This window comes from Adiantum capillus-veneris, chromosome 10 (assembly GCF_014529385.1).
Source record: "Adiantum capillus-veneris isolate H3 chromosome 10, ASM1452938v2, whole genome shotgun sequence".
Lineage (NCBI taxonomy): Eukaryota > Viridiplantae > Streptophyta > Polypodiopsida > Polypodiales > Pteridaceae > Adiantum > Adiantum capillus-veneris.
The window spans coordinates 61,172,043-61,194,850 of NC_140940.1; the positions used below are offsets into that span (position 1 = coordinate 61,172,043).

Below are 22,808 nucleotides of genomic sequence, written 5' to 3' on the forward strand. Positions count from 1 at the left end.
TTATAGGCACACGAAGCAAATGCATTGGCACCTTTTTGAAATGACTATGTCTCACGAATGGTCACATATGCATCATTTATTGCCTTCTAATAAGTAGCTTGCAAGTCCTTTTTGTAGCTATGCCAATTTTTGTATGGTTGTACCATAACATGTTATTGACAGTTGGTGCGCGCATCTACACACTTTAGATTAAGTATATGGGACGAGAGAAATGCAGACAATGAGTGTCGGCTAGGGCCATAACAACCTTCATAAGATGTTAGAGGGTTGTCACAATGTAAATAAGGTGGTGGGCCCAAGCATGCTGATCTCTCTCTCTCTCTCTCCTCTCTCTCTCTCTCTCTCTCTCTCTCTCTCACACACACACACACACACACACACACACACACACACACACACACACACACACACACACACACACACACACACACACACACAATGTGCCGATCTTAACAAAGTGCACAAATGAAACCGAGACACTTGAATAATTGAATTCTCAAGGACAAAAATCCACTCTTATGACTGTTTTACTGTTTCTTTCTTTCTTGATGTGGTGGTCTGGTCTTGGGGAAAAGTGTGTCTCAACTTATAACTATGCCTCTTTGAAGTTCAAAAATGTTGATCGAGAATAAGAGGGAAAGGAATAACTCCGGAGGCCTGCATTATGAGGAAAATAGTGTAAAAATATTAAAAATTAGCTCAAATTCTCCAAGTTCCGGAAATTATAATTTCTGGCCGGGTCTATATATATGGGAGCTCAGTTTGTAGGGCAAAATAAGTAGTGCAATAGAAAATTTGGGTGAGATTTTGTATAAACGCCACGATTAGATCAGGAGCTATGGTCATGATGCAGCGAGGATCATCAGAAGGCCATCACCGCAACATCTTCTGGGTTAATGTGGTGCTTGTGGCAATGTTTCTGTGCCCTAATTTGCAGATTTCCGTCGCCAATAACGCGACTGTTGCAGGTAACGCTATATTGCAGCCGCATAAAGTTCATGTCGCCGTCTCTGCATGGACGGCTACAAGCGGTGGCTGTCGAAAGCTACTTGCAGTACAAGCGCAGTGCAAGGCAGAGGAGGACATCAACACGTGTATCGATGGCTGCTCCTTCCGTGACATTCATGTCTCATGCGGCGCGTTTGGGTCGGACAGCTTCGTCAATCCGGCGTTGTTCAATTGGGTAGCCTTGAACGACTGTGTTGTGAAGGCCGGTGGTGCACTGGCACCGAGCGAGGGCGTCACCTTTTGCTACGTCAGCGCTGTGGAATTCCCCCTCTCCGTTGCCTCTGCCACCATGCTGTGCTGATTGTCATTAGCAACTCATTCATTTGTCTCTTTACTCGTCAACTTTTGGAACCATCACGTCCTTGACCTGACCTTTTGACTCATTCTTTTCACTTTGTACTCAAAATTTGGAATCATTGAGAACTGTATACAAGCTGTTGCTTCAAGCACTTCTCGCATTTGATTTGTTTCCTCAACTAGTGCTTGGAATTCATCCATTTTAAGTTATCCACAAGAAGTTAAATTGGACAAATTCTCACTATAATTCCCACCTTGTGACTTACCTCAACATCATGAGATTCTTTGAGGGAGGCACCAGATACCTAGCTAGGTACGATTGGAGGCAGGGGACCGTTGGCCAAGTGGTCCCCTACCCCCAATCGTACCTAGCTAGGTATGCGGTCCCTCTTGAGCAGAAGCTCATTATGTTATGCATTGAATGAAAAACACTGATGAAAAAGACTCCGTTTTCCTACATGAGAAAATTTCTAAATCTTCTTGTGTTAGTTTTCCCTTTGATATACCTTGGAATAATCACTCAAATATATACACTCTGTACTATGAGAAACTGGGTATTGTTGTGTGTATGTCTATGCGTGTGCCCGTCGTGCAACAAGACAATGTAGAAAAAAATACTTGAGAAATACCAAAGATCATACAAAAAAATACACTGTACAATACAAGTAACTTACAAAGTGTCATATGTGTAAATGAAACCGTTTAGAAAACCAAACATGCAAACTCAATAGCGAATACATAGAAAATTCTTACAAAGATGTCTTTCCATCACCCTTTGACACAAATCAGGCAAAATATTTTTGTCATCTACTATGTTTCCCAAGAGGTTTTAACCGATCTGCAAGCTTTGGAATGGGGATAAAAATCAAGGCCACTTAATCAGGAATCTCTCAGCTTGGTCTTTTTCCTCCTTCCACCTTCGGCAAACTATTTGAATCCGTAAAAGCACAATCATGAAAAGATATAAACTTGTCCTCCTTTTTTATGTTGCATGTTGAGTTTGACACATTCTTACTTTAAATTCTTACCTTGGATTATATTTCGATGTTAATTGCATTACGAAACGAAGTAGTTTCCTTCATGATAAAGATGGTGTCTTTTTTTTTCTAATTATCAAAAACATAAATTCTAATAATTGAAAAAATCTAATGTTGTCAAACACGTGAAGCTTTTGCAAGCATAAGAATCTCAATTAAACTGTTGATTTCTATTTTTCTAGTGAGAAAAATTTCACATGCAAAACATGTTCACCATAGAATTGCATTGTGTGAATAGAAGAGAGAGGGAAAAGCTTTGGTGGGCTCGTTGTGCTTGCAGAGTCTGAACTCGCCATGAGTCCATGTGTGCATTTGTACGGGAACCCGCGCCTGCCTAAGCTGCATTATATGTTATACGCAATCCATATAATACACCATACACGAGCATATTATAGGTTATCCCATATTATACGGGTGTATTATTACTCGATGCAAACCATGTGGTGAAATTTCTTAGAGAGCATCAATTTCTATATGCTCTTTTTTGAATAAAAATCACCCAATAAAACTTTATAGATATTTTGTGCGACAAGGTTTGCAATCGCATATCATGTTCTTGCCACCTTGCAAGAAGTGAAGCCTGCTTTGATTGAAACTGTAGCTGATAGACGATGGGATGCATGGCTCAGCAAGTATCCTAGCTACTAAAAGACAACTACAAGATGTGCACAACTTGTGAACTTGACAACTTTTTGGCACAATGTAGAGAGGATTGTCAGTCCGGACAAACCATTTCTTCTTTGGTCGAGTTTATTGGTACATGTCAGACGCATTGTGCAAAGTAATAGAGCATGTTGGCATTGGTGCAAAGAACAAAGCTTTCATAATCGCAGTTGCCAACATGCGATGGTGCAGTTGCATATGCCATTGCATGGTGTTTCATTTGTATTGGATCCCAAATCCCGAATGCATCAACAATCGGCCAACAAAAAATTCATGACCGACTTCAAAACAGTCAACTCTTAACTGTTGGGACAGGAGGATGGGGAAATTGCTTTTCATCAGCGAGTTGATTATGCTAACATAACTTGTATGTTCCTGGATCCATGGCATATATATGCCATTTCACACACAAGTGTGCTTATACAATGGAAGGAGTATGGCGAAAGAAAGTGGATCTGCAACACATTGCAGTAAAGGTTTTATCTATTGCAGCATCAAGTGGAAACTGTGAGAGATCTGCAACATGAGATTTATCCATAAGCCAGTGAGCATTGCAACAAGAGCAACACAAAAACACTACCGTGTCTTCTAAACCCATGGCTATAATGATGGTGATATGGAATGGGAGATAGCTTCAGAATGCTCTAATATGGATGAAGTAGATGATATCGTTGGTGTTTTTCATGCGGATGAAGATGTGTGACTTAAGTCCTATAAGTTTTTCCCGGTGTGATTACTTGAAAATTATGAAAGATAGTCATGCTATACTACTTGATGTTCACCTACTTATAACCTTGAAAGAACAATACAAGATAATTTAATCATGGTGCAAAAAAGAGACAGAATATCTATCACCATGTCATAGAAAAGACACAAGATAACTTGATTAATTATACAATTTACATTTTCAACTAGATAAAAGACAACAATCAAATCATCACTTTGATCATCAGCTGGTCATAGACCAAAAATCATTACAATGTCATAGCCCACTCTATGGCCACCATTTAGACAACGAGAAAGATCAAAAGCGTTAGGTAGAGTTAAGGGATTGTTTCGCTTGCCACTCTCAAGGTGGGTAAGTACATTGCTTAAACAATCACTTTTGTTTTTCTTTTGAGGCACCAACATGCACTTTAAGAGTTGTTTACGAGTATGACATATGGAGAATATTTACATGGAGGGGGACTAGTAGATATGCATTCTGGGAGGCCCATGAAAAATATCTCTTGCTTTGATTTCTAGTTTCTATTTGAAAGTTGTGGAGTGGAGGAAATAATGCCGCTGTTTTGGTCTTTGTACATGACTCCAATCCACAATGCCTGCATAGACCCCCTTCTGTCAAAAATGAAGCATCATGTTGCAGGAGTGTACGTCATTGTAGAGATAGTCGTGTGCATGTAGATACTTCAAGGTCTGAACAAGAGAATTAATTATCTGCAAAATGTTACTGTGCAATAGCTCTACTACTCCTTTAGTGGTCACATAATTGCTAGTGGTAGGTTGACTTCCATCTGCATTGCACTCTTTTATTCCCTTCTCTACATGGCCGACATTCCAAAAACATGAAATGAGCTGCATTGCAATCTTTTATCCCCTTCTCTACATGGCCGCCATTCCAAAAACATGAAATGAGCATTGGATGATCCATGTGACAAACCATGGCAAGTGAATAAAATAACATCATCACGAGCAATGTCCATAATTGGTGGCTTTGTCTTTAACTTGTTGATCCACTATAGGTCCATGCAAGTGGATTTTGAAGATCTTCATTGCATACAATGGATCTTTAAATGAAAGATGAGTGACACCTACGTGCTTCACGTGTGCCCACCTTTGGGTGCATGGCTGTCTCTACCCTAATGCTCCAGCCATCAATGTGTATCCAACATTCAATAATCTTGCTTCATTCTTACAATATGTAGATAGAGGGGAGCAAGGTATTCTTGGATATTGCAAGCGATTGTCGACTATTGGAGCTAAAAGCGCATGATGTTCTTTGCATCAATGTCAAATTCTTTCCCGTACCACTAGCGAATTGCACGAAAGAATCGTTCATGCAGAGAAGGAAGTAAAAAATCTTAAGCTACAGATAGAAGAGAAGGATGCTAAGATTGAAAATATTGAAGATACAATCTTGCATCTTAAAAAGACGCCCTTAGGTACAAGGGAACGTAAGAGGATCTTCAATGCCATAGAGACTTTAGCCCCCGAAGGTGGTGCTAAAAAAAGAAGGTTTATAGCTACAAGGTGCATTTTGCTACACTCCCATCTATGCTTTAAATTACTTTTTTGGTAATGTTTTTAGGAATTTTATCCAAGAGCTGTGTAGTGGCCACAACCACAAAGATGGCATCCATTTATTGAGTTTGTGCCTCAAGATATTGGATGTCGTAGGCCTTCTACGAGCACCAAATGCAAAAAATTTAAACAATACTCTCACAAAGGAGGTAATGCAAAAGTTTTCAAATCTTGCGAGCGATGTTGATGTACAGAAGGCTTGTGATGAAGTGGGAATTAGTACTAAGGGCTACATTGCCTTATATGGTCTCCTTAAGGATGCTTTAATGGAAAGAGGAATTTTTGAGAATACTTTTCCTATACCACTTAAGGTCAATATTTCTAAGAAGGCCTCAAACGAGGATCTGTACTTTCACATTAGAGGCTATTTGCACACAAAGGAGATAATGCATCTATCCATCTTTACCAAGCGGTCAAAAGGAGTAAGAAAAGGTACCAATGCAAGCGTATGTGCAAAGAGGGTGGAAAGGGATTTCCTTACTCAATGTCAAATAATATTTTTGTTGATCTGAGATGTCTTCAAATGGCAATGATTCCCTTTTAATGTGCACACCTAATGATGAGGCTTTAGTAATGCATAGTCTTTTTTTTGAAACTATATGTTATTTTGGACATTTTCCACTGATAGGTTCAAAGTTGGTGTTTGTGCTCAATCTAGACAAGTATCAGATTGTGAAGAAATGAAGACTAGAAAGGATGAGTATTACTCTCATAAACGAGGTATTATTTCATGCAAAGTGTACAACTATGAACGAATATTGTGCACCATCTTTCGATGTGCAGTGGAAGAAATAAATTTGGTGACTTGGTGCTATTGAGGTTCCCAAGGAGACCCATGGAATGCTTGCTTGGATTTTTGAATGCATTTCGTGGATAACAGATTTCATTAAGGCACATCTAGCTAGGGAAAAACTCCAAGTAGATGACACAGCGGAGTTTGAAGTTGACTAGCACTTAGGTGGTGATTTGAAAACAATCAAGTATATTGTAAGGTGAAAACAAGGGGCTGGAGATCTATATCCTTGTCCATACTGCATTAAGGGCTATAAGGGAAATGCACACAAAATTGCAATGGTCGATGAAATAGAGGAAGCGGAAATTTCACAAATTACACGTGTGTGGGAGCATTTGGTGCTACGATGTCCTATGCTAGGGGAGTCCAATCATGCCATAAAAGACAGTGAACAGTGGAACTCTATAATTAAATTCCCTCTCAAAAATGTGCATTTTTCATTAGGAAGAGGATGGGGTATAGGAGTGCCTCTTTATTTTCCATGAGATTATGGCGGTGATTAGCATTTAAATAGATGCATGACATGTGTGCAAGAATGGTGGGTGTGCAAGAGAGGTGTAAGAGTGGTCAAAGGATGTACTTTTCTCCCCAAAAAAGGGGGTGGATAAATTTATGGTTTTTGGCCTTTCATAACTCCTATATAATCTCCAATTTGAGCAGAGATTATATCTGGTCTGTAATCTACACGCCAAGCTCTTTCCGTAGATATGTTACATGATATGGTTTTGCCCACTAGATTTTAATTTTGATTTTGGGAAAAAAATTGAATTGAAATATACTAACCATTTTGTGTGTTTGAATTCAAAATTTGTCCTTTGATTGCTTTCTTAATACTAAAGGTTTGACTCCCTTAAACTATGAAATAAATAAGCCCTCCTAGACCCCATTCTCTTCCTAATGTGCACACTTCATGCTTTTATGTGCATCTTTGATCGTTTATTTAAGCTTCCTATTTGATTATGTCTTCATAATGGAGCCTGCAAAGAGGTCGCTTGATGCTATCTCAAAAGTAGAAGGGATTCTAAATTCAATAGATTGTCGTGGGACCGATACCTCGAGTGTTGCGTAGAAGAACAATCCAAAATTTGGTGGCGGAGTTCACAAAGGCGGTTGCATTGCATGGGTTGAAATAAACATTACACACTATATGGTGAGTGCTTTCCATTTTGCCTTGTTCTATTCTATGCTTTAGTTTTGATCATCAATGTGTTGTAGCTTTATGGGAACACATCCTCTATGCACGTGGTGCATACTTTATGAACATGTATTGTTCATTATATATTTGGAGCACGCAAGGTATGGAGAAGTCACACTACTGTGCTAGGGGGGCCTACTTCAAGAATACAAGACATGGAGGGGGGTTTAGTGCGCTCATTTTATCTTCAAGATATGTCGAATTGATTTTATCGTACCACCCTTGGACACAAAGGGTTGATTGAACGTGCAAGGTCATCGTGCTTAACAAAAGAAGCCATTCAACTAGCCCATGCTCGTTCCTTAGAGTACTAGTGATCCTCACAAGGTCCAGTATGGTATGCAGAGTGGCAAGCATCAAGGACCATGGTGGGAAAAGTCTAGCCCAAGAGGCAATAAATGTACTTGGAATTTGAGTAGACATTGTTTATGAAAATTTGCAAGAAGATGTCTAGCTCTGTGTGTTTGAATAGTTCTCTATTTTCATCTAATTTTGTAGTTCAAAATATTATTTACTCGTGCTTTTAGCGGCTCTTTTCCACCAAGTGAACCTACACTTATATGTCCACCCTGCATCTAGAGGAAAACCCACTTCAAGAATACAAGACATGGAGGGGGTTTAGTGCGCTCATTCTATCTTCAGTAAATGTCGAATTGATTTTATCGTACCACCTTTGGATGCAAAGTGTCGATTGAACGTGCAAGGTCATCGTGCTTAGCAAAAGAAGCCTCTCGAATAGCCCATGCTCATTCCTTAGAGTACTACTGATCCTCACAAGGTCCAGTATGGCATGCAGAGTGGCAAGCATCAAGGACCACGGTGGGAAAAGTCTAGGCCAGGAGGCAATAAATGTACTTGGAAATTGCGTAGACATTGTTTGATTGTTTATGCAAATTTTCAAGTAGACGTATAGCTCTGTGTGTTTGAATAGTTCTCTACTTTCATGTGATTTTGTAATTCAAAAGATTATTTACTCGTGATTTTAGCGGCTCTTTTCCACCATGTGAACCCACACTTATATGTTCACCCTATATCAAGAGGACCTCCTCCCCCCCATCACAAACACAGAACACTCCCTCCCTCACTGAATACTGGTGCACAGAAGGCAGAAGATGCATGTAAATCGACAACCAAAAGAGCTAGCTAGCCCCGCCCTGAATGCATAGAGACGGACACATCCAATAAGCATCCATTGTGGGAAGGGGACGACATCCTAGTGAATCATAGGGTGGGTTAAAAGACATTGCGAAGAGGGATGGGCGCGATGCCTTCCGGCCCAAGTCACCAGAATGTGACCGGCAAGTCACTACCCAGGGAAATGGGTGCCATGTCTCTAATCAACCTAACAATCATGAGTGAAGCAGTGATGATGAATATTATTATTCTCATGAAGATGCCCCCCAACCACCTCCCAAGCGCCATTGCAAGTTTAGATTCTACAAGAAGCTGCAAAGAGCAGAGCCACAAGGAGCTCAGAGCCCCCCACAACATTGACCTCAAAGAGCACGATGCTTTTGTAGAGCATTTGCTGAAATCCGACATCACCAAAAGACAACAGACCTGCTTATCAAGAAAGCACCATTTGCATGGACATTTAAAGAGGTGCTACAAAGATACAGCATAAAGCTTTGGATGTCTGTTGCTGCCCTCGAGTCAAACCAAGAGGTTGCATAGACTTATTTGGTCAGTCTCTCTTTTGACACGTTCTTATGTGTTGTCCATGCTAAGTGTGTAACAATCATGACCAAGGACATGCAACTAGCATGTCACCTAGGACATGAGTGATACTTTCTGATGTCAGACCCTTTTTTGTAACTAACCATTTTATTGGAAACAAGTTCGCTTTGGAACCCTTGTACTAGAATCAAGTTTTCTTTGGAACTCAATGTATTTTCACTTTGTGATAAATACAATCACGTATCTTCTGTCGCTCTATGTAAACTTGAAACAAGTTTTTTTGTTTGTGTAATTTCGCTCATTTTGCAGGAACGCTACATGGCATATATGTCAATGAATTTAAACTTAATGTCTATTGTTTTCTACATTTATTTTATTTAAATGGTTGAAGTTGATGATAATCAACTATACAAAAGGTTCTCCAAGTGACCTGCATATGTTAGATGATGGAAAATCAGGCTAAAAAATTATCCTGTGACTAGTTAAAATTGTCCATTTGGTACACCTAGTGCCCTAAATTTGCTAAACGATATCAAATTGGAAAAAAATAACTTTATCCACAAGGCAACGAGGATTGGCTAGAGGGGTTGTTTGAGGGATGGTGGCTAAGCATAGGAGTTTACTTGCGGCCTTAAGCACCCTTTTTCACAAGCTAATTCACTTGCATCATAATCTCCTCTTGTTGAGCCAGTGAGAGCTGATCAAGAGGCTTATCAGGAGGTGAACTACCATGTAGAAGTTCTATTGACATCTTATTCCGTTTTACAAGATAGCTCCCTAGGAATGTCATCCGTTGTCGTGCAGCTCCTCTCCCATGCTAAGAAAGATACCAAGAAGATGCTCATTGAGCTTAATTGAAGCTTACCTGATTAACGATGAGTGTTTAGGGCTTGCTAACAAGCTAGTTCTACAATTAATGTATGTTAGATGCGGCTTTAAAGGAACAACATATTCCTTGATGATGCTAAAAAGGAGTATTCTTGAGGTCATCACAGATTGGAGATTATGATCTAAAATTGCAGTCCTTGAAGTGCTCTTCCGACGTGACTTTTGTTGAACTTAAATGTGAAGCTACTCTAAATATAGACCTAGGTCTACTCTATACATATATTACCTTGGGTGTGTATTCTACAAAATTTGGGGTTGCACACTCTGCGTATCACCTCTCTATTCTTCTCTTTCTCTACCTTCTTGTAACATTTAATGGCCTAGTAACTGTTGAGCTTATATGTAAAGCTATTCATATATGGCTTCTCTATATATAACACCTAGGTCTCCTCTATATATACATCATTTAATGTGTGTATTCCACACACTTTGGGGTTCTATTTTTGTGCGCTGTCTTTCTCTCTCAATATGGTATTAGAGTAGGACGTCTTTGTTTTTAATTTTTCTCTTAATTAGAAATGATTTTGCAAAAACTACCCGATTTTGCAAAAACAACTCCGCATAAGGCACCGCAATCAATGTGGTCTACAACTTTCCAGAAGAAACTTTTTTCAAATTTTGTACCCATTTTGAGTTATCGTTCGTGGACTGTATACATGTCTGAAAAGCAACTTTTGCTTTTTGTTTTCATTTTTTGTCCTAGTTGAAAATGATTTTGCAAAAGCAATCCGTGGGAGGCATTGGAATTGATGTGGTTTACAACGTTGCAGAAGAAACTTTTTTCAAATTCTGCACCGATTTGAGTTATCATTCGCAGACTACATACATGTCTGAAAACCGACTTTCACTTTTTGTTTTCAAATTTTCTCTTGATTGAAACCGATTTTACAGAAACAACACTCGTGAAGCACTAGAATCGATGTGTTCTACAACTTTGTAGAAGAAAGTTTTTCCAAATTTTGCACTGACTTTGACTTATCGTTCTCGCAGACTACGTACATGTCTAAAAAGCAACTTTCATTTTTTGTTTCCATTTTTTCTCCTAATCAAACACGATTTTGCAAAAGCAGCCCGTGCAAGGCACCATAATCAATGTGGTCTAGAACTTTGCAGAATAATTTTTTAAAAAATTTTGCATCGATTTTAAGTTATCGTTCGCAGACTGCATACATGTTTGAAAAGCAACTTTTGCTTTTTGTTTTCGATTTATCTCCTAATTGAAAACTATTTTGTAGAAATTATTCGCCAGAGCCAGCGGAATCAATGTGGTCTACAGCTTTGCAAAAGAAAGTTTCTCTAAATTCTGCATCGATTTTGGGTTATCGTTCTCAGACTAGGAACATGTTTAAAAAGCAAATTTTGCTTTTTGCTTTTCAGTTTCCTCCTAATTGAAAACTTATCAATTATATTTTTCTCTTCATCAATCATATATTTGTTACTGATGTAAATTTACTGTAAAAGACAGTTACAAACCGAATCAGTGTAATAGATATATGTTCTCAAAAGTCTATACTATTTCAAGCTATCTAATATGTTCTGAGACATTTACTGATGATTTATTCTTGGATATCAATATTTCAAGATATCAAATGTCTATAGATCTTTTCATGGATATCTGTCATGAATATCGTTTTGATTCAATTGAGCCATTGATGATCGTCCACATTCCGTCGCGATACTGATGGTACATGATCTTTGTTATATGATATATGCCTTCATTGATTCTGGTATAATTATTCTTCTAGAGATATAGTCTACGTCATTTTATTAATAATCTCTTGTTGATACCATAGTGATGTTGATGGTACCATCATGATGTTTTGTTAGTACTTTGATCATGATGATTTTCGATGATACCATGATGATATTTCGTTCATACCATGGTTATTCTCGATGATACCATGATGTTGTTTCATTGATACCATGGTTATTCTTGATGATACCATGATCTTGTTTCGTTGATACCATGATGTTGTTTCGCTGATACAATTGTTGAGATGTAGAGAGAAAGAGAGAGGGAGACGAGACAAGAGACACACCATATACGCTCCCAAAGACTGATCATATTGAGGACAAGATACAAATATATATGTGAGACCAAGTTCAGTAGAGTGAGCCATATATAGCTCCAACACCCCCACTCAAACAAAGGTCTCTAGCTTTGGATGAAAAAACACTTGGGGAGTTTAAGGGAAAAACCCAAGCCCCTATACAATGTGAAATATGAACCAGCGGTGATGATGTGAAAGTGAATTGTGCATCTATGTACAAATATTCAAGTGACTTAGATATCACAAGGTGCAAATGTGGAGTGTGCATAGTGCATGGTACCTAAAAGATTACAATGTCATATGTACAAAGCTATTACAATAGCAAAGAAGCTAATCTAGAAAGAGTGAGGCCGAAGAAACTCCAAGCTCCGAGCGCAAGAGGATGAAACATGACTCATTGAGGCCTTTGGTCAAAATGTCTGCAATCATCTTGTCACTTGGACAGTGTTCAACCATAATGGTTCCTTTGCGTACTTCATACTTGACATAATGATAATGGACAGCAATGTGCTTTGACTTATTATATTGAACATAGTCTTTTGCAAGACTAATAGCACTTTGGTTGTCACACCGCAAGGGTGTGCTAGAAAGAGGAGAGTGACCGATATCAACCAGCATTTGTCGAAGCCAAATCAACTCACAAGCTGCAAGTGATGCCGCAACATATTCTGACTCAGTCGTAGAAACTACAACGCAACGTTGTTTCTTGTTGGTCCAAGAAACAAGACAACCATTTATAAAGACGCAATTTCCACTAGTAGATCGCATAGATAAATGTGAGCTTGCCCAATCTACATCTGTGTAACCCAAAAGAGAAAGAGATTGCATAGAATCCGATGTGAGTTGTCGTCGATAGACTAAACCAAAATCTATAGTTCCTTTCAAGTATTTCAATACATGCTTTGCAGCAGACCACTGCTTAAGAGAAGGACATGCAAGATGTTGTCCAAGATAATTAGCAGCAAACAGAATATCAGGACAAGTGTTCATGCCAACAAACTGAAGACATCCAATCAAGTTAGCATAAGGTTGATTTGTGACAAGTTGACCGCCATTGTCATAAGTATTCTTCGTAGAGCTCGCAAGACAAGGTGTGTTGGCTGAATGTGTAGATTCCATACCAAATTTTTGAATAGTATCTGCAATAAACTTTGACTGTCGAAGGAATAAAATACCTTTTGTACGGTTCCGTTGGATTTGAATGCCAAGACAAGAGTGAATCTCTCCAAGATCCACCATATCGAATGCAGAAGACAATAACTTTTTGACTTGCTGAAGAAATCCCAAATCATTGGAAACAAGGATAGTATCATCCACATAAAGAGCAAGAATCACAAAAGTGCTACCTTGGTGCTTTATGTATAAGTTGGGGTCCGACGAGCAAGAGATGAAACCTTTAGAGGTGAGAAAAAGATCAAATTTTGTATACCAGGCTCGCAAAGCTTGTTTGAGACCATATAGTGCCTTATGGAGTTGAGCAACAAGGTCTTCTTTACCTGGAATAACAAACCCTTCTGGTTGTTCCATATAAATTTCCTCTTCCAAGTCACGGGATCTTCAGAAGTAGAAAAAGCATTATTAGCAATATCGTTATCATAAACATGACATGAGCCATGTTCAAAATCAATAGGCAGATCAACAAAAATATCAATATCATCATTGGCAACATATGGAATGGATGGTTGTGAAGAGGAAAGTTGCTCTATAGGAAGAGTTTCATCTTCTGAAAGAAATGGAAAAGCCTGAATCAATGATTTAGTATCATCAGAATCATCCATGGACCATGAGCCTCCCATAAGCTGTTCGTTAAAAGTAGCATCACAATTCACAATTACTTTCTTGGAGGAAGGGTCATAGAATTTGTAGCCTTTGGAAGTGTCAGAATATCCAATAAAAATAACTTTAAGACCAAGAGCATCAAGCTTTGTTCGTGTTTCTTTGGGAACATGAATATAAGCAATACATCCAAAGGTTCGAAAATGAGATACAGAAGGAATGTCACTTTTCCATGCTGTGATGGGTATCTTACCAGAGGGTGCAGTAGTAGGGTCTGAATAAATGCTGTTGTCAAAGTAGCTTCAGCCCAGAAAACACGAGATAAGCCAGAATGAATCAGCATACATCTTACACCATTGAGAATAGTGCGATTCTTTCGTTCAGCAACACCATTCTGTTGAGGCAAATATGGAATAGTGTGTTCATGATGAATTCCACTGTCAGCACAGTAACTCACAAACTCTTGAGAAACATATTCGCCTCCATTGTCACTACGAAGCTTCTTAAGGCGACGACCAGTTTGAAGTTCCGCAGCCTTGTGGAATTGTTTGAAAACACATAAGGCTTCAGATTTTTGTCTAAGTAGAAATACGGTCGTATACCTTGAGAAATCATCAATGAAAGTAATGAAGTAGCGATATTGTGATCTCGAAGAAGGTAGAGGTCCACATATATCAGTATGAACAAGATCCAATATGTCATGAGAATGAGTTGTATTTGAAAGAGGAAAGGGTTTACGATTGTGTTTCCGAAGAGCACGAAATTCACAAATTCCTATATGGGGATGGGCTTTAAGATCCATGCCATGAACAAGATCACGACGTTGAAGATCAAGGAGTTTTGAGAAATCAGCATGAACAAAACGGTGATGCCATACTTTGCAATCATGATCACCTGGAGCAGTGACAATATTTGCTACAACATCGTTGAGAGAGAGTTCAAACAAATTACCATTTCGAGAAGCAGTGGCTATAGTCTGTCCATCTTTCTAAATTCGGCATTTGGTATGATCAAATCCAACAAACAGACCAAGATCAACAAGTCTAGCAACTGAAAGAAGATTACGTTGAAGATCTGGTACATGTAATACTCCTCGCAAAATTCGAGTGGAAGAAGATAAGGTACCAAGATATAAGTCTCCAATACCCTTTACTTGACAAGTAGTATCATCAGCAAGATAAACAACATGTTGAACTGGCAGTGGATGATAGTTATGGAGCCACTTAGACTGATATGTCATATTTTCTGTAGCACCAGAATCGACAATAAAAAGTGATCCATCACGTACATGAAGTATTGTGTCTGGAGCAACTGAACATAGGACGCAGCTTGTTTCTGGTACAATGTTGTTTCGATGTTCAGTAGCATATGCTCTATTCCGATCTGTGTCGAATCGACGCTTATAGCACATATGAGTGGGATGATCAGATCGTCCACAATATTCACAAGAAGAAGAAGAAGAGTCTCTAGATAAACGTGGTTGTTTTGTGGTAATATTGTGTTCTTCATCATATTGACGTGCCCAACAATCATCTTCAGTATGGCCATTTCTGTTGTAGTAAGAACATTGCTTATTAGGAAATTTGAGACGAGAGAAAATATTACCACGACGGCCACCTCTGCGGTTTCCTTGTTGAAATGGACGCCTTCGAGCATAAAAATCACGTTCCATATGTTGTGACTCGGTCTTCTCTTGTGAAATCATAGCTGTATCGTGACCAGCATTCCGACGTTCTTGACGTTGAGAGTATTCAATTAAAGACATGCAAGCTTGGTCGAAATCAAGACCATATTTATTAGAGAGAATAGTAACAATGTTATCATAAGAAGAGTCCTTCACAGTATCAAGGAGAAGTGTAATCAGTTGCTTTTGTGGAACAGGATCACTGGCAGCAACAAGTTGATTAATAATAGATTTGAAAGAATCAATATGTCCCGTCATGGCAGTACCAACTTCATATTGTAACTTGTTAAGAAACCCTCTCAAATAAAGTATTTTTGTAACATATTTCTTCTCAAAGTTTGCAATAAGGTACTTCCATACGTCGTGGGAAGTAGGCAGTTCATACATATCAAGCAAAAGGGAATCAATAAGAGCAGAAAGAATATACCGACGAGCTGCTTTATCACATCGTTGCCAATCCGTATAGGCACCATTTCAATCTTCAAATATAGGTCCTTCAGTGATAAGCACGTTATCATTCTCCGTATCAACAGGCTGAGGTGGACAAACACGATTTCCAAGAACAACATCGGAGAGTTCATCGCCTTCAAGAATTAACAACATCTTTGCTTTCCAACCTGGAAATCCTTGACCTTGGAAAGGAGGAACAGAACGCTGGCCAGAAGGAAAGCCGTTGACGAGAATATTCATAGCCATATCTTGTTGGGAGAAGACGTATAATATGAGATCGCAGAATCTGCACACCATATATGGTGAAGGCCGCAATTGAGAATGAGAGAGATATGAGTACTGTGTTCTGTCAACGATAAACGTAAGAAGGATGCTCAAGGAACATCCAAAGATGTGAGAGATGTCACCCAAAAAAGGCAGGGTAAAGGACCAGCGAATTGCATACACATACTGTTGTGTCACCATGAATTGAATAGGTGCGTGATCGTTACCGCTCTGATACTATGTTGAGATGTAGAGAGAAAGAGAGAGAGAGACGAGACAAGAGACACACCATATACACTCCCAAAGACTGATTCATATTGAGGACAAGATACAAATATATAGGTGAGACCAAGTTCAGTAGAGTGAGCCATATATAGCTCAAACAACAATGATTATTCTTGGTGATACCATGATGTTGTTTCGTTGATACCATGGCTATTCTCGCTGATACCATGATGTTGTTTCGTTGATACAATGATTATTCTTGGTGATACCATGATGCTTTTCGTTGATACCATGATGATTTATTTATTTTTATTGATACAATGATGATGTTCTGTTAATACTTTGATGATATTCATTGATATGACTAGGTTGATGATAAATATCATTTTATGTAGTATATACACATGTCATTTACATCACGTAATCACGCATCTTGAACTTTTACGTTCATACTTTATGTACACATATGTTGTCGTGCATATATATGTTGTCAAAAGAGTGGCGTAGCGAACCATCTCTTATGGAATTGTGAATGTAATTATTTCACTAACGGTAATGAAAATTTTCATGACTATGTTTTTTGAGTCTATGATCTATGTACGATTGATCAAAGAATTGATTTCATGAAGACAAACTTGGTGACAATAAAAGATTTATGAAGACATGTTTAGTGATTCCATATTGATGACAACATGAAGACATGTTTGGTGATGCCATATTGATGATAACATGAAGACATGTTTGGTGATGCCATATTGATGACAAGCTACACAACAGATTCATGGAGACACTTTTGATCACGAGCTAATCGATAGTTTTTACACCTCTTTATTTATTCTTTGTAGTCATTATTGTATTTGATAGGATAGGAGTGATGTAACTCCTCATAAAACATTCATTGTAAAAGGAGTGATGTAGCTCCTCATAAAATGTTCATTTTAAAAGGAGTGATGTAGCTCCTCATGAACATTTTTACATTAAATGATTTTTATAATATAACGGTGGGTGTAAATAGAGCTGTGGGTTTTACCCTTGATCCCCCTAGGATTTTTTTTCATCCACTGTTCGGGACTCTTATTTGAGCGGGGGTGTTGAGCTTATATGTGAAGCTACTTAATATATGGCTTCTCTATACATAGCACCCAGGTCCCCTCTATATATACATCATCTCATGTGTGTATTCCACACACTTTGGGGTTCTATTTTTGTGCTCTCTCTTTCTCTCTCAACAACTTGTGTGTAGCGGAAATTAGCATGAACATAGTGGGCATTTCATTATAATAGATTTCTAATGAGCATAACAACAGTGCTTGGGTGAAGACAGCAACAAAATACATAATACCTACTTAGATAGCATGAACAATACTTCAGAAGAGAGAGAAATTCAGCTATTGACAACAGTTGAGGACCGGATTTACGTGGAGCCGGTCCCCCCTCCAAAAGGCCTTGTATTATAGGTTTCTCCCATCAAGAGAGTCATTTTACAATACAATTCTCTGTGTTCCTTTAATACTAGCTAGTGCAATGAAGATGGAAGCTTCAAGCACTAAGAAAAACACTTATAAAATGCAACATCAATTCCATCACAGTCTAAGGCCCAAGACCTCACACACCTTCGAAGGTGGTGAGAGCTAGCGGGGTATGAGACTAGATTGAGAGGAAGAAGGAGTAGTCTTGCAAGAAAGATGTACATCTCCTCACATAATCACTCATATTAGCATAGCTTAGCTTAGTAGAGGAAATGAGCATCCATTGAAGCTTGGCTCTTGGATGGATTTGCAGCACAAAGCCAAGAGTTGTTGGTGTAGGCCTCCCTTCTCACAACCTTGGAGTAGGTGATAAGCTTTCCTTTAAGACTTGAGAAGAAGAGAGAGTCTTCTTGTTTCACACATGAGCTTGTGTGAGTGTGTGTGGAATAATGACTTGAGATAATCAGCCCCCTCTCTCTCTTGGTCGACCCCTCATGCTACCACCCCATTGGAACTCTCTAGGCTTAGCCAATAGGATTAACGGAGTATAAATGATAGCCTTCTGACATGTGTCCCCCTTTCCCTTTTTGTGAGAGCTTGAGGTGATTAATTGATGCAACTAAACTCTCATTGGACCCCTTTGTCTCCTAGCCAATATGAATCAGGCAAGCCATTGGGTTGTTGAATGCTCATTGGATCCCTCGATAGACTGTTCAATAATCTTCTAGAGAGCTTAATTCTTATTGGTTCCTTTATCAAGTGTTTTTAATCTAATTGAAGTATATCTACTCTAGCCTAATTCTTATTTGTCCACCTCCATGGCCATCCGATAGGATTTGAGTACACCTTGTGGGCATCTGGGCTACGGAGCTGACACGTGTCTCTCATTCCCTTTGTGTAAAGGAGGCTTGTGTGTGTGTGTGTGTGTGTTTGTGTGTTTCTGTCTCATCCCCTACTTCCAAGGCTCGCCCCCTCTTATATAGGAACTATGAAGACTTTTTGAACACATACAAAGCATCCAATTTTGCTAGTGTTTGACCTTTGGACATAACCTTTGAATTTTGGAACCTTAGCATTTTGGAAGTCTTAATGGGCTGAACCTTAGGGTCTTTAAAGCCCATTGTTGCACATTGCTCATTTATAGATGGCCCCCCTTTGGATCCCTATTTTCCCTACTTTGGATCCCTATTGTGGTCGGTCTGCCAGCTTAACCAATATTCTAGCTTTTTATCCCCTCACACTTCACCATATTAAATGATCAGTTTAACATGAGAAAATCATTTAGGAGAATTAAATATTAGTTATTATGATACTTCTCAACCAGGTATCAAAGCATGGTTGCTTTTCCTTCACAAAAATAGAGCGTTTTTTGTCTCGCACGAATGTACCTTGCGAGCGTGCAACAAAAATCTGCAATTCAGCAAAATATAAAAGCATCATAACTTTCTGCTTGAAACTCGGATTTCAATGTTTGAAGAGTCGTTATCAAGGTTTTGACACCTTCCGGAGCTGCTGATCATATCAGATTTGTCAAATTCTACACCAAAAGTAACTTGCAAGAAATTGATAACTATTTTCAATAAGTTTTCAATTAAAATCATCAAGAGGTATGAGTTTTTTAAAATTTCAAATCTATTTGTGTTATGATCTTTAATTTACCTTTCATGCATCATATTCAATTAGATTTGCATAAAGGAACTTGGATCAAGAGTTAATTATGTTGTATTCAATTAGATATCTATATTGATACGTGTTGAGTTTTTTGTTACATGATTCTTGGATTTGCTTTTCATGGATTATATGCAGTTCGATTTGTGTAAAAGAAATAGAGTAAAAGTTTAGAATATTGAAATTACAATATCTTTAATTCTTCTTATTGTATAATTCTTGATTTTCTTTTTATAAATCATATGCAATGTGGTTTATATAAAAGAAATAAATTAAAAATTAAGCATGTTAAATTTACATCATCTTCAATTTGCTTTATATATTGAAAGAAGTACATAAATTGATTGATCTCTATACTTATAATTCATATATATCACATATATTTTGATGCGTATACATCGAGTTACATCAAAGTCATATCACTTGAAATCTTTGTAGTTTTCTTTTTGTTTCGATTGTGTGTAATCTATGATAAAGATCAAATCGATATATATATATATATAAATATATATATATATAATATATATTGAAATTACTGACAGTTATACATTTTGATAATCTGTGTTGTATTCGAAGATTCACGTTAAAAACATTTGTTTGACTAATTCTTTTTATTCTTTTCGGATGATTATTAAAGTGTTATGTTTCAATGATTTATATAGTTACATCTCAAATACTTACAATTTAGATGATTTATTTTATAATCTTTAATCGATATCGATACTTATACTTTGAAAGTTCACATTATTTCTCTTCTTTATGAATGTCGATGATTATATATTTGATGATTTATCAAAGAGTTATACTTTAACGATTTATTGAAGAGTTTTATTTGAATTTTTTTTCTCTTTGATTATAAAAATCAAAGAGTTATATTTGAACATTTTAATTTATTGATTTATATCATTTATTTACATATAGATGTGAAAAAGTTATAATTTTGATAATTTATCAAAGAGATACATTTTAATAATCTATTTTCAGCCAAAATATAAAAAATTATAGTCTTTACTTATGATCGTTTGTTATTGAAATTTATAATTTTATGTGATGATTAAGAGTCATTCTTACTAATCAATCATTATTAAGATGGTTATTACTCCATGGAGTTGTTCCATGATGTGTTTTCATGATGATGATAGAAGTGGTTCGTATTATTCATTATTTTCTATTTTCTATTTTAAAATGATGATTACTCCATGGAGTTATTCTATGATGCCATGATGCATTTTCATGATGATTACAAGGCGTTCGTATTGACCATTTGTTACTAAGATTATTATTATTCCATGGAGTTATTCCATGATGCCATAACGCCTTTATTCCATGGAGTAATTCCATGATTTCATGATGCGTTTCCATGATGATTACAAATTGTTGGTACGGATTGTTCTATTATTGATATGGTTATTATTCCATGGAGTTGTTTCATGGTGCCATGATGGGTTTTCATGATGATGACAAGGCGTTATTATTGATCGTTCATTTTATTAATATTTCATGGAGGTATTCCATGATTCCATGATACGTTTTCACGATGATTACAAGTTATTTGTATTGATTGTTTTTTATAATGCCATGGAGTTGTTCCATGATTCCATGATACGCTTCCATGATGATAAAAAGTCGTTCGTACTAATCATTCATCTTGTTGATAAGGTTATTCTTCCATAGAGTTGTTTCATAATTCCATGATACATTTTCTTCATGAATAATTCTTTTTTGTATTGATTGTTTACTATCGAGATGGTTATTCTTCTATGGAGTTGTTTTGTGATGCCATGACACATTTTCATAGTGATTAAAACTTGTTCGTACTAGTCGTTTATTACTGATATGATTATTGGTTTATAGAGTTGTTCCATGATGCCATGATACATTTTCTTGATGATTAAATATTGCTCGTATTGATTCTTTTTCATTGACGTGATTATTCTTCCATGGAATTTTTGCATGATGCTATGACATGTTTGATGATGATTAGAAAGTGTTCATATTGATCAATCGTCACTAAGATGATTATTGTTTTATAGAGTTGTTTCATGATTTCATGATATTTTAGAAGTCATTTATACTAATCCTTTATCATTGAGATGATTGTTATTCCATGGAGTTGTTTCATGAGTTCATGATGCATTTTCATGCTGATTACAAATCATTCGTACAGATCATTTCTTATTCAGATGGTTATTCTTTCATGGAGCTATAATGTCTTGATGTATTTTCAAGGTGATATTAGAATCCATTCATATTGATTATTTATTACTAAGATGGTTATTCATTTATAGAGTTGCTCCATGGTGTGATGTATTTTCATAATCATTTTTTACGGAGATAGTAATTTTTTCATGGAGTTGTTCTATAAGATATGCTATATTTTTTATAATTAATAGAAGTCGTTTCTATTTATTTTGTTAGTAAGAATTTTATTCATTCGTGGAGTTCTTTTATAATACCATGATAGAGTTTCATGATAATACGGATGGTTTCTCATTGAAATGGTTTTATGTTCCATAGCATTGTTTCATGGATGACTTAGTATAATTGAGATAGTTTTTTGTTAGATAGAGTCATTTTAATACGATGATATTTTTTCATGATGATGATTTATTATAATTGAAAGAATTATTATTGCATGAAGTCAATTCATTATACCATGTTGTTATTTTAAGCTCATTTGTAATGATAAGATGACCGTTTGTGATTTCATGATATTGTTTTATGATATTTTGTTATGTTTATTATTCTATATATTTATTTTATGATGCCATGATGTTCTTGCATAACGATTTTTGGTGATCTAGATAGTTTTTACTTCATATAATTATTTCGTGATGATTTCTTGTAATTTCAACGATTTTTTATTTTTATGATGAAAACATCAATTGGAACTTACAATCCTCAACTCGATTACATTGAAAAAGCTTAATTTTGATGCGGAATTGAAATCCATTTTCATTCTACGTTCTTTACATGCATCATGGCATACATTTAAGAATGCCACTAGTGTGCAAAAATCTATGGTCCTTGACAGGGATTTCATTGACGTAATCACAATCGTGTGATTATTTTTAATAACTATAGTATTTACCCGGCAAGAAAATCACGTGATCACGTTAATTGTTAACGTGATCTTGATGGTGACCTGCAAAAACCAATAGAGCCGAAGGCCCGTCGGGCTTTCCCATCTTCCCGGCGGTGCGCGCCGGGCTGTAGTGTTTTACCGGCGGGCCTGCCGAGAAAATGGAAAGCCCGGCGGGCTAGAATGTATATAGTAAACTTCTTCTTACTTTGGCATTTTAACTAGGAAAATCCCTGGGGAGTATATCCGAGCACCGGGTATAGTCATCTCCTTGTGAATT

The 22,808-nt window shown here is 37.2% G+C and overlaps 1 protein-coding gene across 1 annotated transcript; it reads left to right on the plus strand.

Moving 5' to 3' along the window:
• Positions 1-838: 838 nt before the first annotated feature.
• Positions 839-1,309, plus strand: LOC147448937 (uncharacterized). The gene has a single exon (XM_086522488.1). It carries the CDS (start codon positions 839-841, stop codon positions 1,307-1,309), a length of 471 nt encoding a protein of 156 aa, XP_086378614.1.
• Positions 1,310-22,808: the final 21,499 nt, after the last annotated feature.